General features: G+C 39.6%; 1 protein-coding gene across 5 annotated transcripts in view; it reads right to left on the bottom strand.

The window, feature by feature from the left end:
* SYNCRIP (synaptotagmin binding cytoplasmic RNA interacting protein) overlaps nt 1-21,466 on the bottom strand; it is a 31,261-nt gene extending 9,795 nt beyond the window's left edge. For 2 of the 5 annotated variants that reach the window (XM_032339121.1, XM_032339120.1), the window contains exons 1-9: nt 20,750-20,867; nt 18,384-18,502; nt 18,167-18,274; nt 15,623-15,736; nt 15,347-15,523; nt 5,698-5,833; nt 4,418-4,623; nt 2,050-2,199; nt 1,600-1,721 (exon numbers count right to left, since the gene is read on the bottom strand). In XM_032339121.1, coding sequence (XP_032195012.1) covers nt 1,600-1,721; nt 2,050-2,199; nt 4,418-4,623; nt 5,698-5,833; nt 15,347-15,523; nt 15,623-15,736; nt 18,167-18,247 — 986 coding nt within the window. In that variant the 5' untranslated portion in view covers nt 18,248-18,274; nt 18,384-18,502; nt 20,750-20,867. Of the gene's footprint in view, nt 1-1,599; nt 1,722-2,049; nt 2,200-4,417; nt 4,624-5,697; nt 5,834-15,346; nt 15,524-15,622; nt 15,737-18,166; nt 18,275-18,383; nt 18,503-19,221; nt 19,382-20,749 lie in introns of all 5 variants that reach the window. The other 3 variants (XM_032339117.1, XM_032339119.1, XM_032339118.1) reach the window with 3 other exon arrangements.
* Between the last annotated feature and the right edge of the window lie 1,681 nt (nt 21,467-23,147).

The following is a 23,147-nucleotide window of genomic DNA, read 5'->3' as shown; positions in this document are numbered from 1 at the left end:
TAACTATTTTATTTGCTTTTCCTTTTTTTTTTTTTTTAAGATTTTTATTTTTTTTGACAGAGATCACAAGTAGGCAGAGAGGCAGGCAGAGAGAGAGGGGGAAGCAGGTTCCCTGTTGAGCAGAGAGCCCGATGTGAGGCTCAATCCCAGGACCCTGGGATCATGACCTGAGCCGAAGGCAGAGGCTTTACCCACTGAGCCACCCAGGCGTCCCTTTATTTACTTTTCTAATATAATTTCTGACACTTATTTTCTGCTATTGCATGAATAAACATGATTATGATCAGTTAACTATCTTCTGTAAGAGATGAAAGTCACTTTCACTGCACCGAATATATACTCAAGGGGTCTGAAATATAGAGCATTAGCTTCCCCTTCAAAACCTAGCTTTCCATAGTCTTTCTCCTTATTCTACCACTAAGCCTATAAAGCATGTCTCTTAGTCGCCCCCCCAAGTATAGATCACATGGATAATCACAGTACAAAACATCTTACATAATTTAATCTGACCCTTTCTACTTTATTTTTTGAGAGAGAGTACATATAAGAAGAGGGGTGGGGGAGAAAGAGAGAAAGAGAATCCTAAGCAGGCTCCATGCCCAGTATGGAGCCCAACATATGGCTAGATCTCACAACAATGAGATCATAACCTGAACTGAAATTAAAGTCAGACGCTCAAATGACTGAGCCCAGGAGCCCCAAGTCTGATCCCCTTTTTAAAACTAAAGAAACTGAGGCTCAGAACCAGACTACTTGTCTAACTGCACAGCCAACTGCAGAAATTTGATTACTTCCCTGATAATGAAGTAAAAGAAGTAAGTAGAAGCACCCCTAACCCTTCTTTTGCAAACCACATAGGACAATGGACAGAAACTGCCCCTGAAATAGTTAAGTTCAGTAACTCTTGTTATTACATCAAATAGCGATTATCCCTCTTCCTCCTTAGAAATTACCAACTTCATGCTTTTAAAATTGCAAACCTCATTCTTACACAGCTAAAAATTTCATTTACTGTCTTAAATAAGAAGATATCCTTTTATAGATGTTCTAAAAAAATCCAATATATGCAATGCATTAAACTTAGTTTTCTTCAATACCATGTTACTTATTTTATTCACTACATTCTCTTATTTCTCAAAACCATATATAAAATGTTTGAGGTGGCAACAGGCACTATATATTGGTAGAGAAGCCTCTTTTGGATGTAGAGGAAGCAGAGCTTATCATAATCAGAGATTTAGTATCTTCTATCTCTGAGAAAAAAAACTCTCCACACTTTAACCAAACAGATCAGTTTTGGAGAGCTAATTTTAAAACACGTAATTCAGAAGCACATTCTATAAAATATGGTAGGAAATTTCCTGATTTTCATTATTACACAAAACTCTAGTTATACAGAATTATAGTTATTTTCACAAGTATGGTCAACAGCAACAGCTCAATAAACATTTCTTGAGATCCTTGGCGTTTCTCAGCACCTCAAACCTTTCAAATCTTCTTTAAAAGGTCAAGGCCTGTTATGCACTTAAAAGGTTTGCAAAACACCTGTTTTTCACCAGTTCATCTACCAACATTTAAATTTATACAATTTTTACTTACATTTGATTTTTTGCTGCTTGCCTCTGAGCTTTTCTTTCTTTCCTTTTCTGATCTGGTGGCTTAGCAAAAACAATTTCAATATTTTCTCCCTCCAAATCTTTGCCATTCATTTCTTCCATAGCCTTAAAAAATAAGGTACTGATCAATATAAAGACGGCTTTAACAACAATTATGCCTCATTCAAAGTATGAAAATCATTTCACTGTGTTGGAAGCATCAAATTTTAAAAATACAGTTGTTATATTTTATCTTAAGATCCAGCTCTTCACTAATTACCTTTTTGACTCAGTTTAGTGAGTTATGCAATTTGCTACAGCCAATAAAGGTTAACTGGAGTAGATTACACAACCTCTGAGTGTCCTTCAACTTTTTAGAATATTCCAATTACAGGATGACTAAAAAATCCTTGGTTTAATTTAGATGCCTACAATAGTTCCCCCATTTATTTACCTTGACAGCACCATCTCGCTCATCAAAATGAATGAAAGCATAATCTTTTAGTTTCTTCACTCGTTCCAGTTTCCCAAACTGACTAAATGCTTTTTCTAAAATCTCTTCTGTTACAGTATTGGCAAGGTTACGTACAAACAGCACTTTTACCTGAAAATTTAAAAAAAAAAACAAAAAACAGAAACTCCCTGTATATTTATTTCCGAAGGGTTCAATTTCCAGGATGCCATTAACCCACCCTACAAAATTAACTTTAGTCACTAACCATTAAAGGAATATCAGAAATACAAAAGACCAAGTTTTCAACTCATTTGAAAATACCTAGGTAGTGTGTCTGCTGGATCTAACAGGTAAAAACCTGAACAGACACCTCACCAAAGTAGATGACAAACACATGAAGAGATGCTCAACATCACTTTGTTAAAGAATTACAAATAGAAACAACAATGAGGGGTGCCTGGCTGGCTGGCTGGCACAGTCAGCAGGACACGTAGCTTGATCTTGGGGTTGTAAATGCAAACCCCATGTTGGGTGTAAAGGTTAAAGAAAAAAATTTTTTTAATGAACAAAAAATAAGTAAGAACAAGAACAAAGTAAGAACAATGCCACATTAGAATGGCCATAAAATGACACTAACACCACCCAACGCAAATAAGTATATGAAGCAGAAACAGTGCTAGTAGAAATGCTAAATAGTATAGCCACTCTATGGAGAACAGTTTGGCAGTTTCTTACAAAGCTAAACATTTTTACCATACAATCCAACAATTGTACTTTTGTTATTTACCCAAATGAGTTGAAAACATGTCCACATAAAAATCTGCATATGGTTGTTTACAACAGATTTATTCATAATTGCCAAAACTTGGAAGCAAACAAAATATTCTTCAGTAGGTGAATGGATAAATAAAGTACAATACATCAAGACAATGGATTATTACTAAAAAGTGCTAAAAAGAAATGAGCTATCAAGCCATGGAAAGATATGGAGGAACTTTAAATGCATGTAACGAAGTAAAAGAATTTTTAAGAGCTATATATGACATCTGGGAAAAGGCACAGCTACGGAGACCCAAACAAAACAAAACAAAACAAAAAACAATAGTTCCCAAGGGTTAGAGTGGATGGGAGGTGATTATGCAGGTCAGGAAGGATTCTTAGGGCAGTATAACTATTACTTTTGAACCAAAACCACAGAATGTACAGTAAGAGTAAATCCCTAATGTATTAAGTTACAACAATGTGTCAATGTAGGTTCACTGATTGTAACAATCTACTACTCTGGTGGAAATGCCGACAGTGGGGTAGGCTGTGCATGTGTGTGTGGCCAAGGAGTATATGAGAACTGTGTACCTTGCTCAAAACAAACGTGCTTAGTAGTTTTTATTAAAATTAGTAATTTGTCTGCAATTCAAACTGAGGTTGTCATTTTCTAACAATGTGAATACCACGCCTCTGAGATAGCTGTTGAACATTTAACTCTTAGCATAGATGGTCAAAACTAATTGGAACCTGCTTTTGAAAAGTTGATAAACTTAAAGTAGGAGTGTTCAAAATACTGACAAAATAAATTTTCAGTCCAGAAGGCTCCTCAAAGTGCAATTAGAAAAGCTGCCCTTTTGCTAAGAAACATCATTTCCTCCTAAATACTTGAAGTAACATCTGAATTTCTTAATGTGATAATCCTAAAGAGTTTAACAGGCCAGAGAAAAATACAAAGTATCTTCTGTCCTCAAGACTACTTACCCTTTAGCAATATTCACAGTTCTGGCATTTCACACTCTTGATTTAAGTGAACAAGTTGTAGCTGCTAGCCTATCACCATTAGGGGGAATTCTTAAATGACAAAGGATAGAATAACTTAACTACAAAATGTTGACTCAAGAGATGTTTGTTCTCATAGGATGTCTCAACTGACTGCTGAAGCAGGATACCTAATAATAGCTAAACCTTGTAACTGCAGCAGCTCTGCTGAGGCCAGTACAGTTCACTATTTTTAGGAGTAGGACTTTTAACACAAAAACCATGTAAGCTAATGGCGCCATTCTCAAATACACAAAGAAACTGCTCTCAGACTTCACACAAAAATGATAGTGAACCATCTCCACAGCATATAGGCTAACTACTCATCACCTTGAGAGTATGACAGTTACACAACTATGACGGGGTCCAAAAATAAATTTCTATATTCACTGCCTATATACATATTATTTCTGATATGTGGCTTTATTAAAGAATACTTCTCTTTCAAAAATTTGTTTTTTCAAAAAGTAAACAATTCATTTTAGAAGTTCTTTACATCCCTCTCTAAAGCTTTCCCCTTCTTCCACCAACCCCTCAAAAAAATTATTAACATGACTGCCATTACCTTTGCCATAACCTCAGGATCAGGATCTTCTATAGGATCAGCCCATTCAACAGTTCCAACATTTCCCCAGACCTTGACTTTACCACTCATTAACCTACGCCTTGCCTGGGCAGCTGTTTTGTGATCTTCATATTCAAGGAAGCAAAAGCCTCTGTTTTTTTTCTTGTCGTCTGGTTGGTGGTATAAAATGACATCTGTGAGACCCTCTGAAAATAAGCAACCATTTCAGAGAAATTAGATAAAATAAGCAAGAACAAAATCGATTAAAGGATTTTTCTAATATAATAATGGGATATAAAACTGAAAAATTAATCCTTATCTTTAAAAAAAGACTCTCAAAAGAACTGGTCCAGATAATTTACCTAATAATCCACACTTTACAAGTGTTCTCAACACACTTGTAAAATCCTTAGACCCAAGGACTACTCTTCCATTAATTGACAGAGGCATAAAATTTTTACATAACTGTTAGGAAAATGGCAGTATAGGTCAGACATGGTCAAATTTTTTATTATACAAGTAAACACTGAAATTATTTTTTTAAAGACTTCATTTATTTGAGAGAGCACAAAAGCAGGGGGAAGGTCAGAGGAAGAGGGAGAAGCAGACCCCCTAGTGTTTATGACCTGAGCCAAAGGCAGACACTTAACCAACTGAGCCACACAGGTGCCTCTAAAATTTTTTGATGACACTTTTCTGGCCTCAGATATCAACAGCTTTATTTCAAGTGAAATATATTAGTATTAAGTAAGACTTCAAATGTTCCTGGAGACTGATTAACAGTCTGAGAATTTAATAATTATTCCAGGCAGACAAAATATTTTTTAATAAAAGCAGCCCAACATGGAAACTATTATAAAAAATGCTTTATAGTTCAAAGAAATTGCACCATATTGACAATGTATAATCTCTGCTTATAGCAAAATTTATTATTCCAATTATTCAGAAAGTCAAATCATTACTCAAACACTCCTACTAAGAATGTCAAGCTATCACCTAAAAATGCATAAAAACACACAGCTTCCAAAATAGCATATGCACAGATTGAACAGTGCAGACTATTCAAATCCCAGGTGCATTCCTTACGAAGTATATGTTTGGCATTTCCCAAAGCCCTCTGTACCTACTTTCCTTATCTGAAAAATCAGAGTTACCTATCTCACATGGTTGGAGAATACAAGTCAAAAAATAGAATGTTTAAAACAATGCTTGTCACACAGAAGTATGCAATTACCTTCAATATTAGAAGCTGCATCCCCTTCCACATAAATCCAACTTACCTGTTACTTTGCTAAATTCTTCAAGAATCTGTTCCTTGGTTTTACTCTTAGGAATAGAGCCCACAAAAAGCCTATTGTTGGCAACCGAGATGCAGACACCAATGTGTTTTCCAGAACGAATTTCATGATTATTATACTGAAAGGGGAAAAAGTGTACCATGTTTTAAAAATTCTTATAGTATCTTATGTTTATTATAAAAATATATGCAAATTTTTCGGCAAACGTGTTTCAATGCTACTTATTTCTCTACCTTTAAAAAATATAGTTAGCATATGGCACTCCAAGAGGAAATTATGAAAGAGATAACATTATATTGACAGAACACATTTAAAAAATGAATGATTTAATGCAATTCGTCTAGTCCTTGAAACTTAAGAAACTTGATCAATTAGGAATCAGGTCAAAATTGCTGATTCCACAGTACCTTAATTTCTATTTAAATTCACCTGGCAACAACTTATCCTCACGCAAGGTAAAGAGACTCAAATACCAACAGAGTTTCCCCCTTTCTGTTAACCAGGAACTAAATCTATTTTTCCTCATCTTCTTTTTACTCTTGTAAAAAGTTGCAATAAGGGGTACCTTTATTTTTTTTTTTTTAAGATTTTATTTATTTATTTGACAGAGAGAAAGATCACAAGTAGGCAGAGAGGCAGGCAGAGAGAGGGGGGAAGCAGGTTCCCCGTTGAGCAGAGAGCCCGATGCGGGGCTCGATCCCAGGACCCTGAGATCATGACCTGAGCGGAAGGCAGAGGCTTAACCCACTGAGCCACCCAGGCGCCTCTAATGGGTACCTTTAAATACGTAATTCTAAAAGGAGAGAACCTCCTTTTCCCGAATCCAACCCTACTTCCCCCCCTCCATTTCATTTTCATCAAGTCTACAATGAAGTTGGAAAAGACAAGTGGATTGATTATAGTGCAAGTACAGAAGCAAATATAAAACTACAGTAAAAAAGTAAAGTCTTCAAGCAACTATATCCCATAGACAGGTGAGATATTAAAGAGGTAAAACCCAATCTGTCAAAGTGACAAATCCACTGATCAGTATTATTTACAAACTAAAGTTCAAAACTATTAACGTTAATCAGGAAAAGTAAATTATTTATATCATACAATTAAAATCACCTCAAAATTTCATTTAGTAGTAGTAAAGGTGGCAGCAGCATCAATAATTACAGATTAATCCCCCACACCTGGCCTCAAAATTCAATGTTGTGTGTACCTACAAGTGGGGCTACACAAGCTAAAAGAAAATCAACATAAATTTCCATACAATTTGTAGACCAGCCTTACAGCAAAGCGAAACCATTCCTGTTTTTTGGTTTTTTGTTTTTTCAAGTAAGCTTTACACTGAATTTGAGACTTAAACTCACAACCCTGAAATCAAGAGTAGCTCCACTGAATGAGATAGCCAGGAATTCCTCCTTCTCCCATTTTTGCATAAAAGGTACATCAGGTAGAAGACAAGAAAGCATATACTAAGTCAAAATATCAATTCCTCCCTGTCCCTTTCTCCATCTTCAGATCCTCAAATCTAACATGAAATTCAAATGTCCTTCCTCCAGTTCAGAACAGTTTTATACTTTCTACCACACTGATTGAACTCATGCTATCAAAGTACCTGGTCATCATGATCCCAGGATTATTTGTATTTTCTACACTTATGCCTGAGACCTTTTTTTAAGAAAAGAAATCGCAGGTTTTGCCTATTGAAACAATCTCTCAGTGGCTCCCCATCACCAAAATAAAGTTCAAATACCTGGACATCATGTAAATTTAACCTTAAATTCCTACTGCTGCTACTACTTTCTCTCCACAATAATCTTAGCTATTGACAAGAGTTCTCAAACAGCGTTATACTGCTGAGCCTCTGAATAAAATGTTTCCCTGAAACGTCCATCATCCAAACTCCTCTGCATACCTGTAGATTTGGGCCCAACCGCACACTCTACAACACCTAAATCCTATAAAAAAGGTCAACAAAACACCCTTCTATGTTTAACACAGACCAGTAATTCTAAACAATGACTTTGTGCCAAGAGGACATCTGACAATGTCTAAAGACATTTTTTGGTTGTCAACTAGGGATGGGGACTTGCTGCTAGTATTTAGTGGGTACGCAGTGGCCAGAGAGGGTACTAAATATCCAACAATTCACAAGATAACTCGGCAGAGCAAAGAATCACCTGATCTAAAATATCAACAGTACTGAGGCTGAAAAATCCTGCCACACACCTGGTTTTCTCATAGCATTTATATTCTATTAAGACCAAAAACCTCTTGAAAGTAGAAATCTAGGGACACCTGGGTGGTTCAGTGGGTTAAGCCTCTGCTTTCAGCTCAGGTCATGATCTCAGGCTCCTGGGATCGAGCCCCGCATTGGGTGCTCTGTCAGCAGGGAGCCTGCTTCCCCCTTTCTCTCTCTGACTGCTGTTCTGCCTACTTGTGATCTCTCTGTCAAATAAATAAATAAAGTCTTTAAAAAAAAAAAAAAAAAAAAAGTAGAGATCTATGGGTTACCTGAAAATTCAACTCAAGGACTTGACTAAAACTAAGGTATCAGAAAAACAGAAAAAAATATGAAGTGTTTAAAGGGAATATCGGACTTATTCTTAAGTAATAGAACTTGGCATAACTTTCCTCCACAAGTCCTAAGAGTAGGACCTATTTACCATAAGAAAATGTTTTAAAAGTTTAAAAAAAGAAAAACTTATAGGGAAAGTCAGAATTCTTGGTTATACCACTTCCACAACATTTAACAAAGCTGCTTCAAAGCAGTAATGACCATCTCATTATTTACAGAAGAGAAGTTTCTTCACTAGTCCTCCTATAGTATAAATGCAGGGTAGGTAAAGGTTATTTAGGATGGCTGTGGTTTCTAAACAATACAAATGATATGAAGATTTAATTTAGCAAGATTTAGAAAGTCAACTATAATTCTTCATCCACATTTTTTTAAGTAAAAAAAGACAAAACAATTAGAGCTAACCCACATAGTAAACTGGCTCTCCAATTAAACCATTAAAGGAGCAAAGGAGACCCCCTGGGTATATTGTCCAAATAAAGTAAAAGAAGTACTCGGATGGATGCCAGGCTGACTCTGTTGTTAGAGCACTTGACTCTTGATCTCAGGGTCAAGGGCTTGAGCCCTAAGTCTGGTGTAAAGATTACTCAAAAAAAGAAAAAAGAAGGGCACCTGGGTAGTTCGCTCAGTCAGTTAAGCATCTGCCTTCACCTCAGGTCATGATCCTGGGGTGCTGGGAATGAGTCCAGCTTTGGGCTCCCTGCTCAGAGGGGAGTCTGCTTCTCCCTCTACCCCACCCTACCCACCCCACAGCTCATGCTCTCTCAAAAATTTAAAAATCTTTTTTTAAAAAAGGAAAAAAGTACCCACTACCCAGAAATAAACATATCTTAAAGCAGTGCCCAATCTACAGATTAAACATGCATTTTTATATATGGACTTGAATTAACCTAAGAACTTTAAGACCTATCACCATAAATTTCACACCCCAGCAGGTTAACAGCAAGTTGAGTGGTAGAAGGGCATTACAAAACTGTTCTGAACCTTAACAGAGATTCTAAAGTAATGCTGATCAATCCTAACTCATAAGAATTAATATATCAGGACACTATCATAGCATTAAAATGACCCCCCCCCAAAAGTGATGCCTCCCAACTCAAGAAGTTCAACACTGATGTTAAGGTATTTCAGAAATCTAGCTTTCAGATTTAGTTCCACAGTGAGGTGACAAAATAAAAATGAACTCTGAACATTAATCAATGCAGTTTCAGTCTTTCAGAACACCAAAGCAGGAGTTGTACAGTCTGGAACATTCTTGTCGTCTAGGCTTAAAATCCCGTCACTTTTCCTTCCCTCATAGCCAGTCAGTTGCCAAATCTCCCCAAACTAGCAATCTCAGATTTGAAAACTAATGCAGAAATGGTTATTCAGTTCTAACTCTTCCCATAGCAGCAAAGTCACTACCTCCCCAGACTGTCCATTTTATTTTTAAATATTTAAGTAAAGAATCTCCTTTAGGTTTTTCTTTAAATAATCTCTACATCCAATGTGGGGCTCAAACTCGTAACCCTGCGATCAAGAGCTGAATATTCTGACTAAACCAGCAAGGTGCCCCAAAAATCTTTACACTGAGCCAAAATCTACTACTCTAAAAATTCTATAGTAACTCCTTTCTCCCCCAAATGACAGCACTTCATATACCTGCACACAAAGGTCATGACTCAATTGTTCTCCATGCCTTGCCAATCACTCCTTCTGTGATACTGCCCAACTAATGTGCTTACTAAGAGTGTCACCAGATAGTAACATCCATAACACAATACTGTAGATACAGACTGAGATTGAGGAGTCTAGAATAAACTGTAGACTATTAATAATCTCCCACTTCTAAACACCATGGTCTGTAACACACAATCCATGATTACCTGAGCGACCTGGCAACCACTCCACACTGCCGACTCACACTACATCTTACTTCTGAAATTAATTGTATAAAGGACTTGACCTTCGTCAATTCCATCTTGCTCATGTTAACTATCTGTTTCAGACTATCAAAATCTTTTCAGGTCCTGATATAATCATCCAGGGCATTTACCACTGTATGCAAACTCAAGTCACCAGACATTCTGAGGGCAGTCCAACTATGTCCTGATTTAAATCATTGTTAAAAATCAGAATGGAACCTATAGTGTACCACTATCTAATATCTCTCCTTCCAAAATCTTTAACCTCTCTCCCTCCCCTTCTATGGCTGTGACCCTCCTGGGCCTTTGTTCTCTTCATCCAAACTTCCTTCACTATTCTGTTATTTACATTATGTTACTCACACCAAGACTCAAAACTTTAATGGCATCATGCAACTTAGCCCAGTAGTCATGACAATTACCTTCTGGCACTAACTTCATACTAGCTTTATCTCCCATTACTCAGCAAAACACTGCTTCAACTACATTCACCTGTTTCCCTAAATATCCTGCTTGATCATCTTTATCAAGTTTTATAAAAACTCTTCTGTAACGAACTCAATACAATCTACCCCTTCATCACTGTTACCCTCTGAACAATGCATCTGCTTCCTCTTTCACTGTAGTCTGCCTCTCATGTTCCATAAAGTCAAGAACTGGATCAAACTACCTTGTACGTCCACAGCAGAAGTCTTCCTATTAAGCACACTATTTGTTAAAATGCAACAGAATATCTTGTGGACCTGTCTTGTCACCTGCATTCATAAAAAATGGTTTTATAGATGCTACACCAGCATACATCAACTACTTTGGTAAATAAAACCATCACTGCCTATTAAAATTTTAACTTTTAACATGCAGAAAGAGACCCATTAGTCCAGCATTTATAACATAGGCACTATCAGCATTTTCAGCAGAATATTTCTATTATCTAGGAAAGTGATGGGCACTGGGGTCCAAGTGGCCCTGAGCTTCAATTCCAGGAGCACACCATACAAAGATAAATACACACCTGCTGCCTACCATTCTTCCTGGTCTTTGTGACACCACCAAATACTATGTTTACTTCCGAATATCTCCCCAGGATGAAGGGGAAAGCAATGCCCCCCAATTTATCCACAATAATCCCTACCACTGAATAAATAACTGCAAATAAAAGCTAGACGATCTTTAAATAGTATAACAATCCATAGCTAATATGGGAATGTTATAAATTCTTGAGTCATAAATAATAGATGAGAAGGCACTAGTGAGCCAGTCAGGTAGGTTATTTACCCAGCACCCACTGGATAAATATATAGTGGCACTGTTCTGAATGTCAGGGATATACAGAGGGAAAAAAAGCTTGTATCCTGGAGGAATAACCAAATAATTTACAAAACCAACAAACAATTTTAAATACATCTGAACATTCTATTTTATTGTGTTCAGGACACTGTCATGGGGCAACTGGATGGTAAGCTGCTCAAGTCAGAAAAGGCCCTCTAAGACCTCCTTGGTAGGACAGCAGCTACGGTAACTGGAGGAGCCTTGGGAAAAAAAACAGAGGGTAGCCTTGAGATGGAAATGGTCATAGTTTATGTGGGGGACAAAAAGACAAAGTATGGATGGAAGGGCAAAAAAAGAAAAAAGTAAGGAGAAACCTGATCAGATAGGGCCCTTTTGGAAGCCATCATTAAAGTTTTCAACATGGGAATGTTGTGATCTAACCTATGATAAGAGTAAAGGGACAGTGGAAAGCAATGAATAGCAGGAGGGTTCTTCAAATGGTACCTTAAGACTAAGGTGGTAGCAATGAAGATAGATGCCAAAAACATTTTGGCAGTAGAAACAGGACTTATTTCCTGTGCTCCTTTTAACACTACCTAAACCACTACCTAACTTAAAAGAATCAGGCTACCTGATGACATGACGTGTATTGCTGACTTAAACTGTTCTGTCTAGCCAAAGGTAAGAACTTAAACAAACCCTAAAGCTGTAGGGCATCCAGTAAGTCTCCCAAGCTATTTACTCTTCTGCAGAATAAATTCCAATTACTTTCAAAAATAAACTGAAGTAGTATTTAAAGGTAATAATGTAGCACCCTAGCACAGCTCCTGTGTCTTAACAAGCACTCAATAGATAACTATTTATTTACCTTTCCCAAGTTTAGATTTTGCTTCCCCTTTAGATCATCACCATTTAGGAAAAACATTTTTATTCCTCAAAATACAAAGCAAATATTGGCTGAAAACCGTGTCATTTAAAAAGTTTGCAGCTGCTTCTAAGTTCTTGCCTCTTTTTCAGCTGTTAGTACCAATCCACTTTACAAGTAATTCAGACACAACATATATAAAAATTTAAAATCCACAACATTTATATATATTTTAGTAAACTCTACCCCTAACATGGGGCTCAAACTCATGACCCTGTGATCAAGTTACATGCTCTACCAACTAAGCCAGCCAGGTGTCCCCAAATCCGTAATTTTTAGCCTAGGTGGGGAAAACCATTATTGAATCATACCAAAAAATAAGATCAAAACCATAAAATAAAACTATCTTTATGTTTTAAGTAAGCTCTATGGGGGTGCCTGGGTGGCTCAGTTTAAGTGTCTGCCTTTGGCTTGGGTCATGATCCTAGTGTCCTCGGATCGAGCCTCACATCAGGCTCCCTGCTTCTCCCTCTCCTTCCCCCTGCTTCTGTTCCCTCTCTTGCTGTCTGTCATATAAATAAATAAAATCTTTAAAGAAAAAAATAGGTAAACTCTGTCTAACATGGGGCCTGAACTCATGACCCCGAAATCAGGAGTCACATGCTCTAATGACTGAGCCAGCCTGGCACCCCAATACATAAACTATCTTGACCTAAGGTATTCCTCAAGACACTCAAAGTACAGGAAAGCAAAAAGAAACTATGCTTCAATCCTGTCTGATCTATAAATAATGCCAAACAGGCATTATTTTTTTCAACATATGATCATCTACAACTAGAATAACCACTCCGATGGCTCACATAAAAATTCACTTTACAAAGAGGTATAATTCAAGTAAACTCTCATGATACATGTAGGATTAATTTTCAAAATATGCTCCTTTAAGGAACACATTTAGAAGAGTACTCATTTCCACAATAAATACAAAATAGCAAAAAACATCCTAATTAACTTTAATTCCATGTTTCTCTAAAATGTTTCATTTCCTCAAAAGTCTAGTCCTCACTGTTACATTAAGGCAAATCTCCCAAATCTGTTATCACCAAAATCCTACCACAGTAAAGCATCCTTTTTAAAAAAAGCAATGATGATACATCCAATTCATCCCAGTGGATATACAACACTACCACTAAAAATATCTTTCAAAAAGCACCAAAATGCAAATCCTCCTAATTCTTCAGGCAGTAAATAAACTTGCTCCCAGATAAGGGCTCAAATCACAAACCCAGAAAAAAGTGTAAGGAAATACAAGAATTAGTTCCTAGATGAATCAAAATGGCTGTTTGGATACCTATGGAACTTTCTGCGTTACAGTTTAAAAACTTAACTATATTAACAAGAGCAATGCAATTTTGGACAATCTTTATTTGTTAAGCCAAGGCAACCGCCCAAACTGAAAATATTTCATAATGAGTTTTTAATGGCACTAAAAATCATGTTAGAATTAGATTATGTATCATCTTCCTCTAATGATGCATTTAAGGATTTTAGGAATCGTCCAGAAATAAATTCTAGTGAGGGCCTACCATAATTACTCTATTTGGTAGCAAGAATTAAGTGTGCTACAAATGTTTAATGATTCCTTTAAAAATATTAATACACAAAAATCACCACTTATACACTAAATAACCATACTTATTAAACAGAAAAACTTTATGTAATACCAAGTAAATAAAACGGAACTGAAAACTTTAAATTCTGTACTTGCTTGTTGCAGTAAGGTATTTGTCTTCTCAATCATTCTACATTTCTGTATTAAAACTTACCACTACTTTATTTACTACCTGGTAAAAATGTTAATATGCTTTTATAAGTTAAATTGGATGATTCAAAAATATCTTTTCAGAATTCTAAAAGAAGTCCTTAATTTTACCTGAACTGCTTAACACTTAAAATTTTGATGCCCAAAGATTACCACTGAATGATTAACTGTAACTATACCTGCTCTGAAATAGGAAGCATTCTTTAAAGGAGGGAAAAATCACGCAAGACTTAAAAAGAAATCATTTAATCCCTTTCTTTTTTTAAGACACTATGATCTCTCAAGTACCACTTTTCTAATGTAAAATCTTTACATATTCAGTTATACACACCAATGGAGATTCAAGCAATATAAAAAGCAAAACATAGTTGGTTCTTCTACTTATGGTATGCCTTAAAATGTGGAACATCTGAGTATGAGGAAGAAATAAAATTCAGGAGAAATCAATCCAGGAATATTAAGTTTACTTGGAATTACCCACAAAATACATAAGCCAGACAAGGCAAATTTAAGAAATAACTGCCAAAAAAAAAAAAAAAAGAAAAGAAATAACTGCCTTAGGGAACCATTTACAAAAGTTCCTCCCCAGCTGTATTTTTTGGTACATCTCTTGGGTTGACCTTTGACATCTTCAATTATAAAACGTACAAATCATCTCAGTCACAAAACTTAATAAAACTAGTTTAAAGATGAATTATATAAACTATAATTTGAATCATTAACAAACTTCTTTAAAAGCTGGGAAAATTACTAGGTCCCCACACCGTCCATCTAGTATACTGAAACCAAATATTTAACTCAGTACAAAACCCTTTTTTTCATCAACTAAAAATTCATCATCATAAGGTCTTTGTGATGTATTTTAGAAAAAGGGATGGCCCAGGTACAGTCGGAATATAAAGGAGCCCTACCCTATATACTTACTTTCTGAAATGTTTTAACATTCCCATTAAAAAGCCATCACTAAGCCAGAGGTTTCAAAGAACCCATAACGCAAGAAATCTGACACATTACTTTATAGATCCTCAGTCCAATCAACCATACCTGCAAAGAATACTGCTACAATGAGTACACAAAGAGTGTAAAAGAAGTGACTTATTAGCAATTCCAAAACCATTTGGTTAACTCTTATGCACAATAAAAAAAAACTTGGCTTTAATTAAAGATAGTGAATGTGGAAACTTTAGGAAGAAAAAACTTACCAGTTTAACAGCCTCCTGAGCTGCTTCTTTTGTACAAAAAGTGACAAACGCATAACCTCTATTGAGACCAGTGAGTGGATCCATCATTAGACGAAGATCCCATATCGGTCCAGCTTTCTCAAATAATGGAACAAGTTCATCCTCAAACAGATCTCTTGGGATCTTCCCCACAAATATCTGTAAATTAAACATGAAGTAAAAACCATGGAGAGTTTCTTTAGGAAACCAGATACCTGTGCATTTACTACAAAAGGTACAAGTTTTTAGTTTCTTTACCTCAGTGCCAACAGAAGGCTGCTGACCTGAATAAACGGAATCTGGAGGTGGTCCCCCATACTTCCTCTGTCCAGTGGTCACATCAAGTGTGTAGCCTGTTCTTTCCAAGAGTGCCTTGAAAAGTTCAAAAGTCATTAGTACATTTAATTCACAAGACCACACCCATGCATTTCACAGCTGAAAATCAATCTTGTTCAAATCTTTCCATTTACCTTGGCAACAATCCCTATAAACAGGTTTCTGGTATCTGGTTTCAGAATTTCTCCTTTAATGTACCCTGCAGTAGCTCTAATTTTTAGTGAAAATTTCAGGATCCTAATCAAATTATTTTCTGATCTTCAATTATTTAGCGTTTACTGAACAACACAAAATACTGATCCATCAACAACTCTTTAGACAGGGCCTGTATCTACTCTGCTAATATCTCCTTAAAAAGTTACTGCCCCTAATTTGGTTGAGTTTAACTCTCCCAGAGACGGAAGTGGGTAAGTTTCCTCTTCTCAAGTCTGGATTTCTAACTCAATAAATTCCCTATACCCCACACTTCTAATACATACTGCCATTCTGGGCATTTCACCAACCTTTGAACAAATTATACTCCCCAAACTAAGTCCAGAAACTTAGGAGTTACATGAAAAACCACCTCCTTAATGCACCTGACATTCAAGTGCCATACTTCACAGACAACATGGTTCATTCAGAATAAAGGAGAGCCAAAATCACTTGAAAACTATATAACTACAACAGTGTGAAATGACTTCTACATTTTTATCTCCCTAAAAGCAAACTGTTAAAATTTAACACAACTCCTATTTACTAATCAGAGTGTTAGTTTCTCTTACCCCTTACTATAGGCAAAAAGTGTTAGAAGTGGTCCACTGCTAGCCTAAGAAAAAAAACAAGAATTATTCTCTTCCACCACCTCAACCACAAAACACAAAACCCCTTTCTAAAGAATAAAATCTAATAATTAGCTGATAAATTCTGAAATAAAAACAAGCTGACACCAAACATAATGACCAATTTTATCAAAATGCTGTTAAATGACTTGGGGTCACCTCAGTCTCTAGAAATGAAAATGACAAGACATTTTATACATCTACCTGAAGAATATTAAATATCTGTGAAAAAAATATTATAATAAAAAAATTCCATTTCTAAACTCCCACAAACCACTACAGTATTTTCAGCAGTCTTTTTCTATTACACACAAATGTTTACTGAAGGATGCAACATTTGGTAACAAAAATAAACCGCAATCTACTATATTACTTTAACATAGATGAATCCATTAAATGGCTCATCTTCCCTTTTTCCCATATGTAATCCCTTTTCCTTTCACCTTCACCTTGTTTTTAACTATAATCTTTATTATGACCCAAATAATACCTTTATTATCAACTCCTAAGTAAATGAAAACTTATCTCAAACATCCTATAAAAAATATCACTGTCTCTTCTTGCTGTAATTTAAATCACACTAAAGCTTTAAGCCACTCTCTCCCAAAAATAGAACAGAAAGTCACATAAACTGAACTTTACATTTTAAATAAAATTTTAATAATCATAACTCCTAAAAGGACATTTAACTAGAACTGACATTACATTATATTACAATGGGCACAACTATACTCCATTTCTATGGAGAAAGTTAGATTTATAATTCAAACACAATTCACTCACAGCTAGACCTGTGAAAGCCTCAAATTTATGGATGACATTAACAGCTAACTCCTTATTCCAAGTTTCCCTCCTCCCATACCATTAAAACATCACTTAGCACCATTAATAACTGACTTAAACCATAACCTTTGGTTCAAGAGCACTAGTACACTGTATTAAGAGCACCAGATTAAAACTATTATGATCACTATGAACTAAAAACCAAAACAAAGATCAAAACCTAGCTGCATTTGAGTCCACTCACTGTTCTATGTGACCTTAATTAAAAAAAGAACTTCTACTCCAAGCCTGCTTCTTCATTTACATTTCCACACTAATCTATTTTATTGATAAAAGCTGCCTTTAGAAATGAACAAATTCGCCTTAAAATCAACAGTAATAGAAGAGAAAGAAGAAAGTATTAAAAATTCTAAAACCATTTAACTTGGGGTTTGAGAATTCTAAGAAAAACAGTCAACCATTAAATGTACACTCCCCTCCAGTATGAAGTGACCTGATGCCCTCCCATTTTTGTTCCACTGTCACTAATTTGGGCTTGCAGCTTTTCAGAAAACATTTAGAAATATGGCAGACATATTTAAGTGTTTTCTTTAGAATACCAATGGCACTGATTTAAACCATAGCTCAGTAACAAGAGAAACTTAAAAGTGAGTTGTTGTAGAAACAGAAATAACTAAAGGCAGGAAACTTTTCAAAATAGTAATTAAAAAAGATTTAACAAATAATCTCATGATTATTAACTGTCAACATCTTGAAGAAATACACCCATTTCACATCCAAGAAGTATTCAGCAAAGCTAGAAGAGAGTTAAAAGAACTTTAAAACTGAAGGCAATTCTTAAAAAAAGCTTTTAAAGGCATACCTTAATTTTTGCCTCATCTGGTCCTTTGCTAGAATCCGCTACTTTGGTCCCTTGTTTTTCTCTCTGCCTGTAAGTCTTCATGACTCCACATAAAAAGGCACTTTTGTTCTACAAAAGAATTGTCCAAACAGATTTAACTATTGTCTTAACTATATCTAATCAAATGGAACAAACTATATCAAAATTACTATTTTATTTATACTGAAATTAGCATTACCTGAACATGAGAGAGATCACTGTCTTTAAACTGCTGAAGAACTGCCAATGCACCGTCTTCATTGAATTCTTTTAAAGCTTCGATAGCTCTTTCATCTAAATCACTATGTGCAACCAGCCCTGGAGAAAAGAAAACTTAATTAGTTGTCAACTTTAATATTTTTGGAAACTTTTTTTTTTTTTAAAGAGACCATGACTGCCAATACAGGTACATGCTTGCCAACTAAGAATTCTCCCATATCCCTTACCTATATAATGAGAAACACGCATTCTTTAGTCATTCTGAACTGCACTCTCAACTAAATAAGGCCTCTCAACCACACTTGCAATAATGAATCAACTTCTTTTACATCATGTTCTGTGTCTAAGTCACTTAGTTCTTAAGGCTAAGTATTTCTACAATAAATATATAGGCTTACAAATCCTAAAATCAACCAACAAAGTACCAAGCATGACAACTGAACCTCTACTCAATTTCAAATACCACTAGAAAAAGCAACAGCCACACCAAGACAGACTACAAGTCTACAGTTACCGAGTACTTTAACAAGAATCCTACTATAAAAATACCCCAAAAAGTCACATGGCCTGTTCCCAACATTTTGCAGCTGTTGCTACCATCATATACTTATCCATCTGGCCAGCCAGTCTTTACCTCCTAACCCTTCCTCTTCTTCCCTCCCTCTATGCACCTTAACCTCTAGTTCACAACTATCACGACAGAGCAAAACTCTAGTTCCCACACTTATTGGAAACCACAAAAAGTTGCTATTTTAGCTCAAAGCCAGAAATCCAATAGAAAAATTTCATAATATAATTTTGCAAGTGTTAGTTCTTACCTGCAACGTAAATTTCATCTAGTTTTTCAGCAACTTTCTGTGGTAAACCAGCATCAAGCAATGTCTGAAAATTTTCTGAATGGATAACTGCAGAAGTAGTATCCATGGGCTCTTCAGTACCATTTCCATTAACATGTTCTGTAGCCATGTTTCCAGAGATCTGTTCAAACGCAATAAGCAAAATTAAACTAGGATCTTCAAAAAGGGTAGAAGAAATATAAGAGCCCCAATCTTTACTTTCTCTACCAATTTCTACACCAGCCAACCTGCGCCTCCCTTTAAAGAAACCTTACAGTCACTATCGCCTGACAAGCCAGATTTGGAGCGTGGGGCACAGGAGGACAGATTCACTATGTTTTTCCTTAGCACCACCCCTGACTCACCTGCTAACACTCCCTAGGAAAAACCATATTACAAATGGAGCCCAATCAGCACGAGGACCAGCCAGCGTGCCACATGCAGCTGTGCCTGAACAGAAAATGAGGTGTGCAGAGAAAGCAAAGCTGGGCTTTTCTCTCTCCAAGGTAAACCCCCAAAGTGCGCGCTTTTCCCGCCTGCCGCTTATAGATCAGTAACAACAGCCAGCGAAGAACAAAGCGCTCACACAAGCTACCTTTCTACCACCCAATTTCTCCACCCTTCACCCCCGCACCCCAAAGCCCGCCCCCGACTCCGCACCCATAGCGGCAGCCTCACCGCTGCGGCCACCAGGAGCCCATTAGAAACACGTGCTCTGCGCCTTCAAATGTCCTACAACTTCCTTCAACGGAAACCCACCGAGTCCCAGGCCAAGACGACCATCACCGGCTCCCAACGTCAACCTGAAGCCAAGATCGGAGCCCCCAGAAGGCAGCAGCAGGACAACCTCGCCCTTTCACACCGAGGCCGCGGCGGCGCCAGGCCACAGGCTCTCCCCGCCCCCCCCCCCCCAGCGCCGCCGTCTCCGCCGTGACACATGGCTCTCTCCGCCCCGGGCGCCGGCGACCCCCAGTCGCCCGCCCGCCCAGCCGAGACGTGAGCCGCGGCGCGTGGTGCAAGCCCCCACCCCTCGCCCGCCCGTGCACTGACTGCGGCGCCGGGGCCAGCTGTCCCACCCCCGGCCCAAGGCCGGCAACCCAGCAGAGTGAGGGCGTTCCGCGAACTGCCTAACGCCCGCCGGACCGCAAGCACCACCCAAGCTTGCCGCGCGGCTGCGGGACGGGACCCGCTCCTCTCCGCCCACTCCCGCGCCGCGACGACGGCCACGACAGCACCAACTCCGCCGCCGCTCGCGGTCCGCGCGGGCCAAGGGGCCGCCTCCTCCCCGGAGCGCCGCAGACAAAGCCCGAACGGCGGCAGCACATGGAGAAGAGGAGGAAGTGGCGGCGCGGGCCGCGGCCTACTCTCAAGCAGCCCTAGTCAACGTGCTCCTCTCCCCCTTGGAATCCATTTTCCAGAAAAGCCGGTTTCTCCCCACACCTCCCTCCCCCAGCTCACTCCACAATGTCACGGTGCTCCCCTCCCAGACCCGGGTCCAGGCGGTCGTTACCTCCCCGTTGGGCTGCGGCGGAAGGATCCTGTCCGAGGAGATCGGGTTGCGGGAAACGCGTGCTCGCTGCTCCCTGTGTCCGGCGCGAGTGGAGCTGTTGTAAAATGGCGGCCGAAGCTCACGCCGCTGGCAGCAAACCCGATCCAGTTCCACTCGCCTCCGAGCGCGCTCCCGGTGCGCGCGCGCGCGCCCGCGTGACCCCCCCCTTCCCTCCCCTCCCTCGCGCGTCCGCTTCTCTCACTCACTCCCTCTGCCCCTGCCCTCCTCCAGCTCCTCCTTCTCCCCCTACCACCACCACCAGCCTCCGTCCGGCTCCTTTCTCGGCCTTTCTTTCTCCCCTCCCTACTCCTTTCCCCCACCACTCCCAGTGCCGTCCGCGGCCGCTCAAACACGAGTGGCCGCCTTTCCCCTCCTCGCTCGAAAGCTCGCTCACACCCTCCCTTGCTCGCTCTCTCGACTCCGTCCCCCAGTCCCAGCCGAGTCGGCTCCTCTCTTTCTCTCTCCCGCGCTGACGTGACGACGTAGTCTACGCCTCGGGACGCGCGCCCGCGGGCTCCGCCCCCACGCCCCGCCACCTCCCTTGCTCCTCACCTCCCGGGGGAGGGGGGCGCGAGACCCCGCCCTTCCGCTCCGGCGGCGACGGAGGGGCCGACAGTGAATGAAAGGCCCGCCCCTTCCCCTCCCGGCACTCCCCCTCCTGCTCTCCTCCGTGCGGGGCGGGCCGGCTCAGCGTGTCCCTCTCGTTCTCCTTTGTCAGGAGACAGGCATCTCCCCACCCCGCCCCGCCCCACCCCACCCCACCCCCACCGCAGCACCACGCGCACGCCACCCCCACCGAGCTCCCGTCCGCCCTATCCCCCGCCCCGTCCCGGGCCGGCGGGGCGGGGGGCGCGGAAAGCTACCGCAGATCTCGAAGGGCACCCACCGGTCCGTGCGCGCCCGACCCCCGCCCCCGGCGCCGCGGCCGCGGAGCCGTTCCCGGCTGTGTCCACGCCGCCGCCGCCCCGCGCTCTTCTCGCTCGGGAAGCTGCAGGCGCACGTGTCCCCCGGGGCGGGGCGAGGCGAGGCAGACAATGGGGCGGCGGGGGGAGGGGAGTGGCGCGGAGACCTGTAGACCTTTGGTTAACCTAGACGGTGGGACTTGAGTGCGGGAGTCACTCTGGGAAAAGCAAGTCTCCCCGGAGGCCGGACAATGGGACCTCTGGGGGCCCCGCGCCCACGCGGCTTCACTTTCGCGAAATCCTTGGGCGGAGGGAGGTGCGCCCGGGGCTCGGACGAGGAAACCCTGGCTGCTTTTGAGGGGAACCGGGCTGGCTCCAGGGGAGCCAGAAGCGACTCCAGCCGTGGGATGATACGAAAGCCAGATTTGGAAGCGAAACCGCCCGGTGGTGAAGAGTTGTGCAATAGTCTGTTTCAGTCTCTGGCCTTTTAAGCAGTTTAAGGGCTTCCTCAGAGCACAGTTTGAGCAACTTGAAGCAGCACAAAAGCTGCGTGGTTAGGGCAACTGTGAAGAACGTATCTGTGTTTCTTTTTTAAAAATCTTGGCAACTAAATCTTATGTGAAGTGACATTTCATTTGTAGCCATTTACTAGGTGTAAGAAAGACAAGACAAAGACATTAGAATTTCAATCGCCGTTTAGATACTAATTTTATCCAATTCAGCTGTAATAGAAGAGTGTCCTTTTGGTTAAAAACAAGCTTATTTTTAAGAGCTCACTGGTTCCCGAAATAAGCTCTGTGATGTGACAACAAACCAGTGGTTGGAGGAAAAGTTAGATGAGTGCTCTTGAAAGTGCTTAAGCACGTAAAATGTCAGATTATTTTCCAGAGGTAGCCGGATCAAAATATGAAATACTTGACCAAAGTACTATCTAGCCAATCTGTTCAGCAGAGATCTAACATTTCCACCACCTAACAATCCCTTACTATTAAACATGTATCTGCTATGGTATTCAGCTAATTCAGCAACAAGGATTTTAGCTCATAATCCAAAGGTAGATAATGTTAAAAATGAAAAACAGCCCAAATGTTTACAAAAATAAAAATAGGGTAATACTATGAATTAAGAAATGAAAATTATGAATCTGAACCATCCAATGCTTTTTTTTTTTTAGATTTTATTTATTCGTTTGACAGAAATCACAAGTAGGCGGAGAGGCAGGGAAGCAGGCTTCCCGCTGAGCAGAGGGCCTGATGTGGGGCTTGATCCCAGGACCCTGAAATCATGACCAGAGCTGAAGGCAGAGGCTTTAACCCAAGTTCCTTAAAAAAAAAAAAAAAAAAAAAAAAAAAAAGGTACCTCGACCTAGGCAATGTCTTCTACCATGTACCCAAGACTCCCAAATTAAAATCTCTAGCTCTTCTCTGACTCTAAATCGTTTGTCTAATCACCCCCTA

Source organism: Mustela erminea, chromosome 4 (genome assembly GCF_009829155.1).
Source record: "Mustela erminea isolate mMusErm1 chromosome 4, mMusErm1.Pri, whole genome shotgun sequence".
NCBI classification, from domain to species: domain Eukaryota; kingdom Metazoa; phylum Chordata; class Mammalia; order Carnivora; family Mustelidae; genus Mustela; species Mustela erminea.
This window is presented reverse-complemented; position numbering and strand designations above follow the sequence as displayed.